This window comes from Eschrichtius robustus, chromosome 7, assembly GCF_028021215.1.
Source record: "Eschrichtius robustus isolate mEscRob2 chromosome 7, mEscRob2.pri, whole genome shotgun sequence".
Lineage (NCBI taxonomy): Eukaryota > Metazoa > Chordata > Mammalia > Artiodactyla > Eschrichtiidae > Eschrichtius > Eschrichtius robustus.
Genome location: NC_090830.1, coordinates 15,272,596 through 15,289,883, shown reverse-complemented (window position 1 = coordinate 15,289,883; position 17,288 = coordinate 15,272,596). Strand labels below are relative to the sequence as shown.

Here is a 17,288-nt window from a genome sequence, read left to right as displayed (position 1 = left end):
GAACCAGTTCTTTGTTTTATGGATTTTCTTTGTTTTTCTGTTTTCAGTTTCATTGATGTCTGCTCTTTTTTGCCTGCCTTCTGCTTGCTTTATTTATTTTGCTCTTCTTTTTCTGTGTTCTCGAGGGTAGGAGCTTAGATAATTGATTGAGACTTTTCCTCTTTTCTAATACATGCATTTAGTGCTCTGAATTTTCCTTTCAGCATTGCTTTAATTGTAACCCACAAATCTTGATAAGCTATATTTTCATTTCCATTCAGCTCAGTGTATTTTTCTGTTTCCCAGGAGACTTCATCTTTAAATCATGGGTTATTTAGACATGGATTGGTTAGTATCCAAGTATTTGGAGATTTTCCTATTGTCTTTATATTATGAATTTCTAGTTTGATTCCCTTGTGGTTAGAGAACACATTTTATATGATTTCAGTTCTTTTAAATTTGTTGAGGTTTGTTTTATGGCCAAGGGTATAGTCCATCTTGATTTACGTTCCATCGTCCCTTGGAAAGAATATGTGTCCCACTCTTGTTGGGCAGAGTGTTCTGTAAATGTTGACCATCCTCTTGGTTGACTAAGCTGCGTTCTTCTGTGTCTTTGCTGATTTTCTGTCTAGCTGTTCTATCAGTGTTGAGAGAGGGGTGTTGAAGTCTCAGCCATAATCGTGGGTTTGTTTCTCCTTTCAGTTCTATCAAGCTTTAGTTTGATGTATTTTGTAGCTCTGTTTTCTGGGGCACACATTGAGGCTTCCTATGTCTTATTGGTGGAATACCCTTTTTTCATTATATAGTGACACTTTCTTTCTCTGGTCATTTCCTTTGCCCTGAAGACTGTTTTAGCTGATAATGATAATGATTTACTTTGATTAATACTTGTGTGATATACCTTTTTCCATCCTTTCACTTTCACCCTGCCTGAACATCATAATTGAAGGGAGTTTCTTGTAGGCAGCTTATAGTTGGGTCATGTTTTTTCAACTAATCTGCCAATTTGTCTTTTACTTGATATATTTATATAGTTTACATTTAATATAATTGATCTATTAGAATTTATTTTTGCCATTTTATATTTTTGCTTTCTGTTCTGTTTTTCATTTTCCTCTTTTCTTTTTCTAGTCTTTCTGTGGTTTATGTGAACATTTTTTAGAATTCCATTTGATTTACCTATAATGTTTTTGAGTATATCTCTTTGCATTGCTTTTTTAGTGGTTGCTCTAGGTATCACATTATATATACATATCACAGTCTACTGGTGTCATCATTTTACGTTCGAATGAAATATAAAAACCTTGCCTTCTCTTACAGGCATACCTTGTTTTATTGTGCTTCTTCAGAGACTGCGTTTTTTACAAATTGAAGTTTGTGGCAACTCTACATTGAGCAAGTCTGTTGGCATCGTTTTTCCAACAGCATTTGTTCACATTGTGTCTCTGGGTCACATTTTGGTAATAATGAAAATATTTTAGACTTTTTCATTATTATTATATTTGTTATGGTGATCAGTGATCTTTGATGTTCCTGTGGCGAAAAGATTATGACTTGCTGAAGGTTCAGATGATGGTTAGCATTTTTTACCAATAAAGTATTTTTTTAATTAAAGTATGTACATTGTTTTTTTAGACAGAATGCTATTGCACACTTAATAGACTACAAGATAGTGTAAACATAACTTTATATGCACTGGGAAACCAAAACAGTTGTGTCACTCACTTTATTGTGATTTTTGCTTTATTGCAGTGGTCTGGAACTAAACCCGCAGTATCTCTGGGGTAGACCTGTGCTACCCCACAGGTAGACCCCACTTGTAATATAATCATCTTAAATATAATCATCTTAAATATTTCCTCCTCTTATATTTAGTCACATCAGTGTTACCATTTTTGCTTAAACACCCAAACATACTTTAGAATACTCAAGAAGAGAAGAAGAAAACCCTATTGTAATTACCCATATTTTTATTTACCATGTTCTTCCTTCCTTCATGATGTTCCATGATTCCTTTTATCACTTCCTTTCAGGTTTTTTTGTTTGTTTTTTGCCGCGCCGCACAGCTTGCAGGATCTTAGTTCCCCGACTAGGGGTTGAACCTGGGCCCCAGCAGTGAAAGGCCGGAATCCTAACCACTGGACCACCAGGGAACTCCTTTCCTTTTGGTTTAGAGAGCTTCCTTTAGCCATCTTTTAGGGTAGATCTGTTGGTGACAAATTCTGTTCGTTCTTTTTTTCCTCTAAGAATGTCTTGATCTCTCCTTCATTCTAGGATATTTTTAGGATATAAGATTCTGGATTGAGAGTTCTTTTCTTTCAGCCCTTGAAAAATATTGGTGCCACTTCTGGCCTCAGTGGTTTCTGATGAGAAATCTGTTGTCATTTGGATTGTTTTTTTCCTGTAGGTAAGGTATCATTTCTCTCTGGATGCTTTCAAGATTTTTTTTGTTTATTTGTTTTTAGTTTTTAGAAATTTAATTATGTATTTTGGCATGGATGTATTTGGACTTTTGTTCGGAAGAATCTAGCTGTTTGAATTCAGTAAGCTCTGCGAAGCTGGATTTATGTGTCTTGCCAAATTTAGGAAGTTTTCAGCCGTTATTTCTTTGAATACTTTTTCAAACCCATCCTCTTTTTTCTCTCCTTTTGGGGCTCATGAAAGTTAGATTTTTTTTTTTTTTTTAATAATCTCAAAACTCCATGAGGCTCTATTAATATATTTTCAGGCTGTTTTCTGTTTGTTGTTCAGATTAGATATTTTCTATCATTTTGAAGTCCAGTTCACTGATTGTTTCCTGTGTCCCATTTTGTTTTGAGCCCATCCACTGAGCTACATACATCAGTTATTGTATTTTTCAATTCCAAAACGTCCATTTTGTTCTTCTTTATATCTTCTTTTTCTTTATTAAGCCTTTCTTTTTGCTGAAGATTTCTCCTTTTCATTTGTTTCAGTCATGTTGTTATTGCTTGTTGAAGCATTCATGATGGCTGCTTTACAATCTTTGTCAGATTTTTCAGACGTCTCTATCATCTTGGCACTGGAATCTGTTGATCATATTTTTTCTTTCTGTTTGAGATCTTCCTGGTTCTTGATATAATGAAGGATTTCCGTTTGAATCCTGGGCATTGTTGCATTATGTGATGAGACCTTAGATTTTTATTTAAATCTCTTGTTTAACTCGTCTCTGCTCTTGGGCGCTGCTCCGTGACTGCTGGGTGAGTTGGAAGCCCAGGCTGCCCACCGAGCTCCCATGGACACCCAGGGCCAGGGCTGTTCCTTGTACTGCTGGGCCGGGGTGAGAGCCCCAGTGTCCGGCGTCCCACACCCCATGACTACATGTCCCCACGGGCACTGTGGCTCCGTACCTGGCCTTGGGACACCGCCCTGCTGGGGGCGTCAGGGAACCTCACTGCAGCCTCGGAAGGGTGGTGGTCCAGGCTCCCCACTCAGCCTTTGCTGGCATTGGTGGCATAAGGCCACAGTTTTTCCTGTAGTGTTTGTCTGGAGTAGAGCAGTTTTGTGTAAAAGGTTTCTCTCTTGCTAGGTTGCCCTTTCCTGGTTCGATGACTTGCGATAGCAGGCTTTTGTTGGGGCTTCTTAAAATCTGCCTCCATTGGCATTTCCAGGCTGCCAGCTTGTTCAGCTCCAAGTCTGGGAAATACGAGGGAAAAGGAAAAACCCAAGGGACTCATCACTGTGTCATTCCTCAGGCCCCAAGATCCCTGGCCAGTTTGCCACCTTCTCTACACTTTTCAAAGTCTTCTTATGTTTCTTTTGTATGTAGCGTCTAGGGTTCTAAGTTGGCCTGAGCAGGCGGAATGGGGAAAAGTACTTCTACTCCATCTTCTTGGAAGCAGAAGTCCACGTTGGTGTTAAGGATCATTTTTTGCACGTCGAATTCTGCATTAGACAGTTCCTTGTTCTTGTGCTCCTGCCCCAACACTGTGAAGATGGTGACCTTTGCGGTTAAGGAACCTCGTTCCTTAGTAGGGAGTTTTTCCTTTCTTGCTGATTGCTTTTACAGTTTAATATTGACTCTACCTCATTCTCTGTTTTGTTTTGTTTTGTTTTCCATTCCAGAATATGTACTAGACCTATATGTTGGACCTTTTCCTTCAATTCTGCATTTTTCTTAAACTCTCATATTTTCTCTCTCTTCATTTCTCTGTTCTGCCTCCTAGTAATTTTCTCCCGTCTGGATTGCAGTTCACTAATTTTCTCCTTAGTTTTGTTGATTCTACTCTTTAACTCATCCATTGACTATTTATTTTTAATGACTGCAGTTTTTATTTCTAGACAGACACATTCTGGAAATCTACCTTTTCTTTTATATCATTTTTTATGGATTCATCTTTTCTTATGGATTCAGTTCCTTTTTTATGGTATTAATCATCCTGAGTATACCTTGTCAGGTTCTTTTTTTTATCAAATTCTTGAAATTGTAATGTCTTTGGATTGCTGACTCACTCATGATGGATTGTTGAAGTGTTTTGTAATTTTAGATTGTGAGGATTGCTCATCTTCAGAGGAGCTGTAAGCATGGGACGCCTATGTATCCCGGTTTGAGGATGTGTCCTTCCAGAGTGATCTGCATTTGCATCTTCCAGGCATCCTGTTGATATCACTTTCTAAGGCCATTTTTACTGTTTTAACTTTCTTGACTTGGAGGTTCATTGTCGACATGTTTTTTAAGTTTGAATTTCACACTCACCTGTGGAGCCAGCCCATGATAAATCTTCAGAGGGTAATGTTTTTCTGCTAATCCTGCTGAGAGGTCGGGCAGAGTCAGAGAAGGTTCCTTGTCCTCCTGAGCTGGTGAGAGGATTTTTCCAGCCTGTCCTTCACTTGTTCAGATTCAGCTCTCTACTCCTTCCTTCACGTGGACACAAGCTCTTGAAAATCCTGCCCCACAGATGTTAAAACTCAATACTGACAACCCTCCATCTGGGGCCCCTACTGCTTTTTCCAGTTCCAAGCATCTAGAGATTTCCTTTTCTTTCCTGGAAGGTCAGCTATGTATTTTTTTTAATATGATATATTTTTTCCAGCATTTTTAGTTGTTTAACCCAAGAGGGTTTTCAAAAAAAGGGTTTTCTATTTAAGTATGAAAACTTACCTCTTGGAGCTACAAGATTCAGAGTGTGAAGAGTTTTTTGGAGGAATTAAATATTTTTACATATGGAAATTACACATCTTACTTGTCTTTTGTCCAGCAAGGTGCAAGTCAGTTGATATGTTACCCTTTAACCTGTTGAGGTTGTGGTATAATCTGGAAAGCGATTACCATAATAGAGTCCATTTAAGCAAAACTTCCAAAGCAGAAAATAATAATGGAACAAGCATTAAGCCAAAGTCTGTGCTTAGATCTATGAGTTTTTGTTTCAGGATTAGATGGATTTGTGAAACTCCTTTTGCTATGTGCATATAAAACATGGGAAACATTCGCATTTGTATATGTAAATTATTTTCGCTCTCAAGACTTACTTTTGCCTATATACTGGCAGCATCTTTACCTGGTTCTCATCTTCCAATGTTTACAACCTACGTAATGTATTGGGCTTTATTTCTTAAATAGAAGAGGATATTGAACAAGATTGAGAAATTTCAGTATTTTCATTTTAACCTGACAATCTTAATTTCTTGGGCTGTAAAAGCTGTTCAATGACAATGATGAGACTTGCGTATTTTATTTTGTATGTGTGGTAAAATATACATAGCATGAGATTTATCATTTTAAAATCAACAGTTCAGTGGCTTTAAGTACATTCACATTGTTGTACAACTATCACCACCATCCATCTCCAGAATTTTTTCATCTTCTCAAACCGATATTCATATCCATTGAACCCTGACTCCCCATTTCCCCTCTCCCGCCTCCTTGCAACCAGCCTTCTACTTTCTGTCTCTGTGAGTTTGACCACCCTGGGTACCTCATATAAATGGAATCTTGTGGTATTTCTCCTTTAGTGACTGGCTTAGTTCACTTAGCACAATCAAAGTCCATCCATGTTGTAGCGTGTATCAGAATTTCCTTCCTTTTTAAGGCTGAATAATATTCCAATGTATGTATGTACCACATTTTCTTTATCGTTTATCCGTCAATGGATATTTGGGTTGCTTCCATCTTCTGGCGACCGTGATTAGTGCTGTTATGAACACTGGTGTGGCATGCTTTTAAAACAGGCAGTGAGATGCATAAAACTGTAGGTATTTTTAAATGCTAACAATTGTTAATAGCACTATCCTACAAGTTTAATTGCCTGTAACTATTTGAAAAGCATGAGAGGTTGAATAGGCTTGACCTTTGGGTGATAAAGAATGTAGTTCTTAGGAACAGGGCTGGACCAAGCACCAGCAAAGAAATTGACCGTTTGTGCTTCACTGGGTGGGCGGGGGGAGAAGGAGCCAGGGCTGGGAGCGCGTGGTCGGGTCTGAAACAGGAGTGTGGAGGTGACACCTTCAGAGGTGCCCCCGACAGAACCAGGAATGTGGAGCAGGCCCTTCAGGGCCCCAGGATGAGCCTGGCAGCCCGGGGGTCAGCAGACGTGGGTCGGGGTCAAAGTGTGAGGGTGGAGAGGGGCTTGGTGCCTGCAGCGCTAGGCTGAACAGAACTAGAGTTCTTCGCCAACAGAAAAAGCAAAATGAATCACCAAGCCAGTGTCAGGCTACCGATGCCCCGTCGTTCTGATTCACAGACTCCATTCTAGAAAGGCTCTATTCCCAGTTTATGGAAAGTAGGATCCCAAATTAAATCTATTCCCCTGTGTAAAGAAGAAGTGAAGAGCCCTCTCTATATTGAATGGGACAAATATCACACGCGGAGTACTGACCCAAACCCCTGGGCTTAGGCCGGCCTTCCCAAAGGTCATAGACACAGGAATAAAGGCAAGGCCACAGAAGTCTGCAAGTGCAGGGAGAACTTACACCTGTTTCTGAAAGAAGAAAGGAGTGGACTTCTCAAAGCCTATAAGTCTACCAGGTTTTTTCTTTTGTACAGAAAAATTGCAATTTCTAGGCGATTTTTGCTTGTCGCCGTGTGTGTATTTATTTGAATAGCAAAGAGATTTCAGTCATTACAAGAGGAGTTTTCAAACTTGCAGTATCAAAAGAAATTGTCCCCAGAGCAGTTTGAAAAGGCACTGGGTTAGCATATAAGCCATATATCGAAAAGGTGGAAAGGTAAGTCAGTGTGTTTATTGCCATTTTCACAAAATATTCAGTTACCTCTTTTTTCTTTTATATTAACTGAGATTTCATTAAATTTTATGATTGTAGTCTAAGTTCACCAGCACCTGTTCTGAAGTTATGTTTCACAGTCTCTTTTTGTTTTTCAGACTTTTTGTTTAAATTCTTGGTTATTGGGAACGCAGGAACCGGCAAGTCTTGCTTGCTTCATCAGTTTATTGAAAAAAAATGTAAGTGACATCACATGGTCGGTGCTTCTTGCATGTCTTCTCCCGAGGGCACGCTCTTGTGCAGATTTGTTTAGGACAAAACTTCCGAATATGTTTTCAGGGAAAATGTCATAGTTTAAGAATATTTTTAAAGGACATAAAATGTTTATGTTATTAAACGTTTAGTAATCTGATTTTTTTATTTAGCGTTTCAGTTTCGTAGTAGGTCATTGTTCATTATGTAGTGAATTGTCCTGTACATTTTCCAGATACTAAAATACAGTATGGTGCTGTGGAATTCTATTTCCTGGCAGGAGTGGCCCGAGAACCCTAGTTGTACAGTTTGGATAAGATAGCATTTGGTCCCCAGCGGCCTTGTATTGTTCTTAAGGCAGCTATTGTTGTCAGTCCTGTTTTACAGGTAAATAAACAGAGGTTTACAGGACTTGGTGTGTGCACTTGGCATGGTCACCTAGTAACGGTGCATGTTAGACTCAAACCCAGGCCTTTCGACCACAGAAAATATCTTGTGCCGTTGACTTGCCCTGTGTTGGTGAGAGAGGTTGAATTTTGTATTCCAAGCTACTGGAAAAGACGGTAGGTTTGAAAGGCCCTTAAAATAAGCCGTGCTTATATAGGAATGGAAAGAATTGTGGAGAATGACCTGTCTATCTAGAGGTAGTCAGGTGAAGGCCCGAACACAGAAAATTAATCTCACTTAATGAAGTGCCTCTTAAGTAAGAATGCATGAGATGCATTAGGTGGTGGACGGTGGAGACAGAGGCAGCAAAGGGTGTCCTGGGAAAGAGCTCTGAAGAATAAGATTCTAGAAATGTTTTCTGCTGCTTCCATTTCCATCGACCAGGAGCTTGTTGGAACCTCCATGTAGTGACACGGACCCAGCGTGGCTCAGTCCCTCTTGAATTTGACAGGCGTTCACCCGCTGGGCGGCCTGGGGTTCTGTACGAGTTACCCAGACTTTGCATTGTTCCATCTCAGAAGAGGGGGTGCTGGGCCAGGTGCCCGGCCTCGTGGGACACCCTCCCTTCACATCCTCCCCTCACCCCTCACCCCTCACGACCACAGTAATGATGTAATGAGGCTTCACTGTATTGCTCTCGTAGCTGTGTCTTAATCAGGATGCCCTTGGCCTTTCGTTACTGCCTTTGAAGGCTTTTCCTGCCAGGCTGGCCCAGTAGCTGGACACCAGCGGATGTCCACGCCGGTCTGCACTGTCTGGGCCTGAGACCAGCTGCTGGAATCAGACCCTTTCCTCCCCCAGGCCCCCAGGGAGCAATGAACACAGCCGTCAGATGGCGCCCTGGTTTCTGGTACAATTAAATTTTATCCTACAGTTATAAAATATAAACCAGTCAATGGACTGTGTAGCCAGGATATTTGTTTTTTCTTTTCCTTTCACATCACAGAAATTTTCTTTTATAAGACAGCTTATTCCAGTTGGGTTTAGCAAACTACTTATTTTGCCAACCTCCCTGCCCATTCAGACAGTATTGATTTCTCCAGCAAATTCATTCCAAATGATTGCCACACACAATACTCGAGTTCATGAAACTCAACAGCTGTAATGTGCATAGAGGTCTTGGTTTGGGGTGTGTTTGTTCTGAGTTTTTTACTCTATCTTTTCCTCTTTTTCCCTTAATCTTTGGTGAGCATCAAGTTTCTTTCTTGGGCTACGGTGCTTTTCCTTCCCTTTGCTTATATTTCTTTAGAATGTTTGTCCGAATAGTTGAAACTATCGTTGGCCAAGTTGCAGTCTGTCACTGGGCAGTAAGCCCTCCAAGATGGTACCCAGTATTTTGTGCAGTTGCCATTCACGAGAACCTTAGCGGTGGTCAGGTAGATATGGTCTTATATGGCGTGGCCACCAAGCCTCAGCTTTAAATATATGGCTTGTTTAGGTTTTTTGAGAAAAAGCTTTATTGTCTCTTTGAGAACAGGAACTGTGTGTATTCTGTTTAAGACAGTGAATGCTTATTATCATCTGACTGTTGGAGAAATGAATGGCGACAGTAAATTACATTTTCCATTGACAGAAAGAACTCTTGATTTTAATGTTACTTGTATAAATCTATAAGCCTGTTTCCCTAATGTTCTAAAATTAAATTTCTTTTTCTTTTTCAGTCAAAGATGACTCAAATCACACAATAGGAGTGGAATTTGGCTCAAAGATAATAAATGTTGGTGGTAAATATGTAAAGTTACAGATATGGGACACAGCAGGCCAAGAACGATTCAGGTAGCTTTTTCTCTAACTTAATAAAAATACTTGAAAATTGGGTTTGAAATAATCAATTATATTCTCTTAATGTACGTGGTCCCCTCCTCCCTCCCCCCACCCTCACAGATTTTAGAAAGTTCACCTCTGGAAGCTTTATGACAAGCTAAAAGTCAGTTTTTCTCCACACAGCATTGATTTACGAAAGAATACATTAGAATCTCTTCCGAGTGCACACGGCCTAATTTAGAGGCTAATTTATTCTTTGGGACCTAGTGGTACATTAGGAGGTCGTGGCATTGCATATTCCACAATTTACTTTTAGATTAAAACCAAGGCAAAGTAGTAGCACAAACAATTTTTCTCTATATTTCACTTTAAAAGGAGAATTTTTTAAAACCTCTTTGGGGGTTGGTTTTGCTTTACATTAAAACATTCCACAGAATATTCTCTACTCAGCACTTGCGTTACACTGAAGTCATAATCGACGTTTAGAATGATGACCGAAGTCCACAGCAGATAGGTTCCATGTTTGATATTCTGTAACTACTAAAGCAGGAAAGTAGATTAATATTTTAGTTATGTTTTTTTGAATAGATACAGAAAGTCAAACAGAACAGATAGTCACAGTTTCAAAATTCAGTTAAATAAAACTCAGTCCCAGTGCAAGCATTTCACTTAAAGTCAGGTATAATATTTTAAATGCTCAAAAACTGTTTGCTTCGAAAGTATCATAACTAGACTTCAGACAATATTACTATAAAGCTGTAGTAATCAGAACATCGTGGTATGACTTCCCTGGTGGCGCAGTGGTTAAGAATCTGCCCACCAATGCGGGGGACATGGGTTCGATCCCTGGTCTGGGAAGATCCCACATGCCGCGGAGCAACTAAGCCCGTGCGCCACCAACTACTGAGCCTGCGTTCTAGAGCCTGTGAGCCACAACTACTGAGTCCACGTGCTGCAACTCCTGAAGCCTGCACGCCTAGAGCCTGTGTTCTGCCACAAGAGAAGCCACTGCAATGAGAAGCCCGCACACCACAACGAAGAGTAGCCCCCGCTTGCCACAACTAGAGGAGGCCCACGTGCAGCAACGAAGACCCAACGCAGCCAAAAATAAATAAATATATAAATTTATTTTTAAAAAAAAAGAAAGTACCTTGGACAGACTTATAAGGACTTTCTTATTTAAAAAAAAAAAAAAAAAACAGCGTGGTACTGGCAGAAAAATGGACATATGGGTGAGTGGAACAGAATAGAGAGCCCAGAAATAAACCCACACACCGATGGTCAATTAATCTTCCACAGAGGAGGCAAGAATATACAATGGAGAAAAGACAGTCTCTTCGATAAGTGGTGCTGGGAAAACTGGACAGCTACATGTAAAAGAATGAAATTAGAACACTCCCTAACACCATACACAAAAATGAACTCAAAATGGATTGAAGACCTAAATGTAAGACCAGGTACTGTAAAACTCCTGCAGGAAAAGCAGAGGCGGAACGCTCATTGACATAAATCGCAGCAATATCTATTTTGATCTGTCTCCTTGAATAATGAAAATAAAAGCAAAACTAAACAAATGGGACCTAATTAAACTTAAAAGCTTTTGCGCAGCAAAGGAAACCATAAACAAGACAAAAAGACCACCCTCAGAATGGGAGAAAATATTTGCAAATGAACCAACTGACAAAGGATTAATCTCCAAAATATACAAACAGCATGCAGCTCAATATCAAAAATAATCAAACAACCCAATCAAATAAATCAGAACTACAGTGAGGTACCACCTCACACTGGTCAGAATGGCCAACATCAAAAAGTCCACAAACAATAAATGCTGTAGAGGGTGTGGAGAAAAGGGAACCCCTCCTATGCTGTTGGTGAGAATGTAAGTTGATGCAGCCACTATGGAGAACAGTGTGGACGTTCCTCTAAAAACTAAAAGTAGAGGTCCAGCCGAGGGCAGGGATGAGTGAGGCAAGGACTGGAAAGACAGAAATTAAGTGAAAGTCTGCTGACCCTCACCCTCTTCCCCCACCTCTTCCTTAGCTGCTGGCAGCCAGGTGTGTATGTCTCAGGCAGGAGAAACGATTCTTATCTGCAGAAAAATAGCCCCAAAGAAAAGGCTTAAAGATACTAACATTTTGGTTTCACCAATGAAATAGCCCAATTTCTGTCCAGCTGCCTCACAGTGAATAGCCCACACATAAAGAGCATCTTTTAGAGTTTGGCATTCCTTGTTCTTGAATATAAATGATCAACCAAGAATCACCAGACACTTGATGAAAGTTTTTAAGATAAGAGAAAGAGCCCAAAATAAAGAAAATAGAAACTTTCAGGGAATAGACAAAAACTAAACTACAGTATCCTCACAAATAAGAGTAGATATTGCATTCAGGGAATAAGAACAAAATTATAATTTAAAAAGAGCAATTAAAATAATATATTAAATGGAGTAGTGCTCTTCCAGAAAGTTAAACAGTAAACTTGAGATGAGAAAGGGAAGAAAACATAAAAAATCATACAGAGTTAGTCCAGGAAGCTCAAGGCCTGACCAGTTGAGCCTTCCTGAAGACAGAAGAAACAGTAAAAGAAACAATTGAAGAAAATTTTCCACTAGAGGAATGAGACTCCGTAAGATTCCACCTTACACCAAACACAGATGAGGGGGGAAAATCCAGACCAGGGTCTGCCGCGTAAAATTTCAGAACACCAGGGATGAAGTGAAGATACCGAAAGATTCCAAGAGGGGAAAGCAAATCACATATCAAGAAATGAAAATGAGAATTGCACTGGACTATTGAGCAGCAACGCTTGGAAGCTAGAAGATAATTAAAGCCTTGCCTTCAAAACCCAACGTGAAAAATTTTTTTTCCAACCTAAAATTCTAAACTCAGCCGAACTATCCATCAAGTGTGAAATAAAATCAAAATACCTTCAGTTATAGAAAAATGGAGGGAAACAAAGGTTGTCTTTCATATATTCTTTCTTAGAAACTTCAAGAGGATATACTTCACCAGCACAAGGGAGGAACCAAGAGAGGAAGGTGGAGCCACCGGGGCCCCAGCCTGGGGAACAGGGAGGTGGCGGGAGCTGTCTGAGCCCCGTTTCTTAGGGGTCCTTAGGGAGGTTCCAGTCTGTAGGCACGATCGATTAGATCACTGACCATTGGGGGTTGAACTTGAGCCCCAGTCCCTGAGCACCAGGGCCTTGTAGGCCTCGAGGAGGACCTGGAGGATGGACTGAGGGACACAGGTGACAGAGGGGACGCATGTGGCAGGGGTCCTGGCAGAGCTGGTGGTTCGGATCAGGACGGTGCTGGTGAAGGCGTAGAGACGTGCACGGTATAGGACCTGACCACTTGGTGAGATGGGTCCTGACTGATGTGTCCACTGTGGGACACGTTGCATCTCATCACTTTGTGATGGGCACAGAGTGGGTGGAGAGATTTCTGGCTGTGTAAACAGAGTGGGTGGTGGGGCCCCCTCCAGGAGGGGCCTGTAGGCCGGGAGCCGAAGGGTTCTGCCTGACAGGTGTTGACTGTGACGCGTTCATTGTGGTCACACACAGTTGCTGGGCTAGCGCATGGCTCTTACGGAAGAAGTCTGAGCTGATTAAACCTGAGTTGAGAGCGTTGGTAGAAAAGAGAGCCCAGGACCCAGCCTTGGGGAAGGAGCTCCAGGACCAACGGGGCAGATTCAGAGGAATGGTCCAGAGTAGCTGGTGTGAGAGGAGACCGGGAGGGAGTGGGGCTGCGGCCTGGGGGGAGGGGGAGGGGTCCAGGCAGCGGGGGAGGGCAGGTGCCGCGGGGTCGGTGGAGCTGCTGTGTCCACGGAGCAGGAGGAGGCGGTGCTGGCGAAGCAGTTCCTGAGGAGTTTGGGTGCGGGAGGAGCCCGCGATGGGACGGTAGCGGGAGCCTGGTTCTCGTCCAGGACGGGAGGTGCCGGAGGAGCACATTGTATTCTGCTAGCGGGAAAATCTGCCACACGGGGAGAGAGTCGAGATGCAGGGGAGGAAGCGTGTTACTGCAGGAGAAATCCTGGAGCTTGCGGGGACGGGCGAGCGGCGCTCGGGTGGGGGTTCACTGAAGACAGGTGAGGCCGCGGGGGCACGAGCGCGGGCAGCGCGGCCGGGCGTCGGGGGCGCAGCCGCGCGCTGCCCCGCGTCCACAGGAAGGCACGGGCCCCGGGCAAGCAGAGGGGCTGCCGGGGGCTCCGTGCCCCGTGACCCTGTGATGCCCCCTTTCTGCCCCTCCCCCGCCGTTCTCAAAGGCACCCTCAGTTGTGCGGGGCAGCCTCACGCCCTGCAGGGAGGATCACACTCATCCCAGCCTCGCGTCCCCACCTCCCCGTCGCTCCTGTGACACGATTTCAGGCAGGACAGCCCTTCATGCCCATGTTCAGATAACTTTGAATCATTTCTCTTTAAAGCCACCTCTGTCCCCATGTTGTGGTTTCCAAGGCAAAAATGGGTGTTTTGTGTGGGAAGATGGTGCTCAGGGGTATGGGCTCCGCGTGGTGGAAAGTGAAAGCCTGTCACTCTTCCAGGTCTGTGACGAGAAGCTACTACAGGGGCGCGGCAGGGGCGCTGCTCGTCTATGACATCACCAGGTAATGACACCCTTCCGCGGCCTGTGCTCCCCGAGGTCCGAGCCTCCCCGCGGGTGTGCTGGGCATGTCGGTGGTAGGGCTGTGGGTCGGGAAGCCCCTCAGCCCTTTCCCTGGGGGTCTTGGGGGTTTTCGAAGCAGCCCCTTCCACCACTTTACCATGTAAAGCAGCGTGTTCCCAAGCTTCAGATAGATAAGCATCCCCCGTGTCATTACGTTTCTTAACATGATGTTTTGATACTTTCCTTAAGGTTTGCAAAGCGAAGCTTTGCGTGTGGTAAATCATTAGAAGTAACGGACCTCCATCAAGCACAGGCTGTAGGCTGGGATGGCCTGGGTTCAAATCCCAGTTCCCCTCACCAGCGGTGCGGGTCCTCCGGCGAGGTGCTCCGCCGTCTGGACTTTAGTTTCCTTGTCTGTTCCGTGGAGTCATGACCACATAATACTCGTGAGGTTTGGTTCATACAGAGCTCTCGGCCCATCATGAGGATCCGAGTGCACTGTCCTGCGTGTAGCTATCACCCAGGTATCACAATTAAATTTAAAATTCAGTTCCTTGGTCAGTCCTTAGAATATACGAGGATTTTATCCTTAGATAGATGAGGGCTGAAAACAGTCCTGAAGGTGGATGCACCTGATGAAGTCCTGGCTCTGCCGCTGGCTGCTTGTGTGACTTTGGGCAACTTAGTCTCTCTGGGCCTCAGGTTTCTTGTGGAAACAGGAGATGATAAGAGTCTGTGTCACAGAGTCCTTACAGAGAATCAGTGTGTTAAATTCCCGTGAAGCGTGTCACACGGATCCATTGAGCGGCAGCAGTTAGGCTTAGGTCTTGCTCACGTGTCGCATGAGCCAAGAGCCCAGTAAATACTGCACCCTGCTTGGGCAAACGACAGGCAGCAAGCTGTCTGACTTGCTGCCTCATTTTCACGGAAACGAGAGGAAATGCACCCTGTGGGTGTGGCGTACACCTGGGGCACCCAGGTCGTCTGCGTTGCCGTAAAGGTTGTGGGCATCGCCCTGCGTGTGCCGAAGCGCTGCGAGTGGTGTGAGTGGCTGGAAAGCGTTGCTAGCCTTATAAAATACCTGTGCTGTTCTCACAATCTTGTATCACGCAGCCGAGAAACCTACAATGCGCTTACTAATTGGTTAACAGATGCCAGGATGCTGGCGAGTCAGAACATCGTCATCATTCTCTGCGGGAACAAGAAGGACCTGGACGCCGATCGGGAGGTCACCTTCCTGGAAGCCTCCCGCTTTGCTCAGGAAAATGGCAAGTGGCCTTTCGCCTGTCACACCTGCTGGGGCTTTCAGATGCAGCTGTAGTTAGGAAGCGTGGAGCCTCCTATTGTCTTTACTGTACATTAGACTCACAGAGCATGGTTTCACCCTACTGCATTCCGCCTACGAAGGTTACTATGATGAGGGACTTCCCTGGTGGTCCAGCGGTTCAGACTCTGCGTCTCCACTGCAGGGGGCGCAGGTTCGATCCCCGGTCGGGGAACTAAGATCCCGCATGCCCCGTGGTGTGGCCAAAAAAAAAAAAGGTTACTATGATGATAAAAGCTAATCTCTTAGCATTCTGTGGTGACTTTTCAGTCTAGGATCTTTGAATATCACAGGTCTTGGTTTAAAGTGAAATTTATAACAATCTTTAAAGGCCCTAATCAGATGATGTCATCTTTCAGAAAATGTAATTTGAAGCTAAGTTAGTGAAATATTAGATGTAAATAGAAAGGGAAGCAGTAGAAGACATACTGGACTAATTGGCTTTATTTCACTTGCATTAAATTTAAGTCATTTGGCTAAAGATGCCTTTGAAACTTCTCTGAATTTCCATATAGAATACATAAGGATGACACACAAAATTAACGGTTGCTTATAGACAGCTGAATGAAAAGAATTCAGACATTTTAAAATAACTTTAATTTTTAGAAGCAATCAATAACTAAAATATCCTAATATCAACTTTCAGTTGGACTCCAGGACTACCAGCTTACACTCTCACAAACGAACAGGTTTTCTGCTAAGAAAATAAACATGCGATAAAAACATAAGCCTTCGTGAGTTTGTAAAGAAGCTGTTTAGAAATATGCACGCTTAGAATGTTAAAGCTCGAAAGGAATTTATCTGTCATTTAAATGAAACTCATCTTTACAAGGAAGGAAACAAGGGTCTGGAGAGGTGGTGGTTTGCTCACAAAAGCAAGGAGAGCAGCCTCCTGCCGCATGAGTCACCAGCTGGTGAAGAAGAAGAGGGCTCATTCGTGTAAGATCCCCCCACTGTCAGGGTGGCACACCAAACGTCAGCACTTGTAGGTTGTATTTGTGGTGACGTGAAGACTATTGGAAAGGCAATTGCTACTTTTTGTCTTATATCAACAGCCGGGTGCCTTCAGCCAGCCTGCTTCCTTACCAGCGTCCTGCTTGCTTAGTTTCTTCAACACATTTAAGTGCTAGCGCAAAATACTAGTTACTTTTCATAAAAAGTTAGATTTCTTCTGATATTTAAAAAAATATTTTGACATTTATTGATTTCATATTTGCAGAAATACCTGGTTTTAAGTACTAAATTCTCTTTCGTCTACTATTCTAAGAGTGTACTAAGCCGGCAGTTATGAATTGAATAATTGTGATTGTCTTCTAAATATGGCTTCGTGTTTTGTTTGATGTCGATTTTAGAGCTGATGTTTCTGGAAACGAGCGCACTAACCGGGGAGAACGTGGAAGAGGCCTTTGTACAGTGTGCGAGAAAAATACTTAACAAAATTGAATCAGGTAAAAGGCTTTCCATTAATAAACTTTCCTTTAACATAGTTTCCTCTCTAGCTCAATAGTGTCACTTTTCAGTACTTCCAGGAGTGATTTGGTCAGAGAGTGGCCTCTCTCCCCATGCCGACCTGCAGTCGCCACTCACGGGCTTGAAGGTCTTGTCCGCGGCTGAGGTGGGAGCCCACACCTCCTTCACAGCGGCATCCTTGGCCCCAGTGACGCAAGGGACAGAGTCAGGGTGTCAGGGTGTGTTTCCTTTTAGAAACACAGCCTTTGTTGGAGCCATCACTTCAGGAAG

General features: G+C 42.9%; 1 protein-coding gene across 2 annotated transcripts in view; it reads left to right on the top strand.

Moving 5' to 3' along the window:
• Positions 1-17,288, top strand: part of RAB4A (RAB4A, member RAS oncogene family) — a 52,627-nt gene that overhangs the window by 25,381 nt on the left and 9,958 nt on the right. Inside the window, exons 2-6 of one of the 2 annotated variants that reach the window (XM_068547655.1) lie at positions 7,317-7,397; positions 9,519-9,633; positions 14,163-14,225; positions 15,338-15,492; positions 16,901-16,996. In XM_068547655.1, the coding sequence (XP_068403756.1) occupies positions 7,317-7,397; positions 9,519-9,633; positions 14,163-14,225; positions 15,338-15,492; positions 16,901-16,996 (510 nt within the window). Of the gene's footprint in view, positions 1-7,316; positions 7,398-9,518; positions 9,634-14,162; positions 14,226-15,337; positions 15,493-16,900; positions 16,997-17,288 lie in introns of those variants that run through there. The other variant, XM_068547656.1, reaches the window with a different exon arrangement.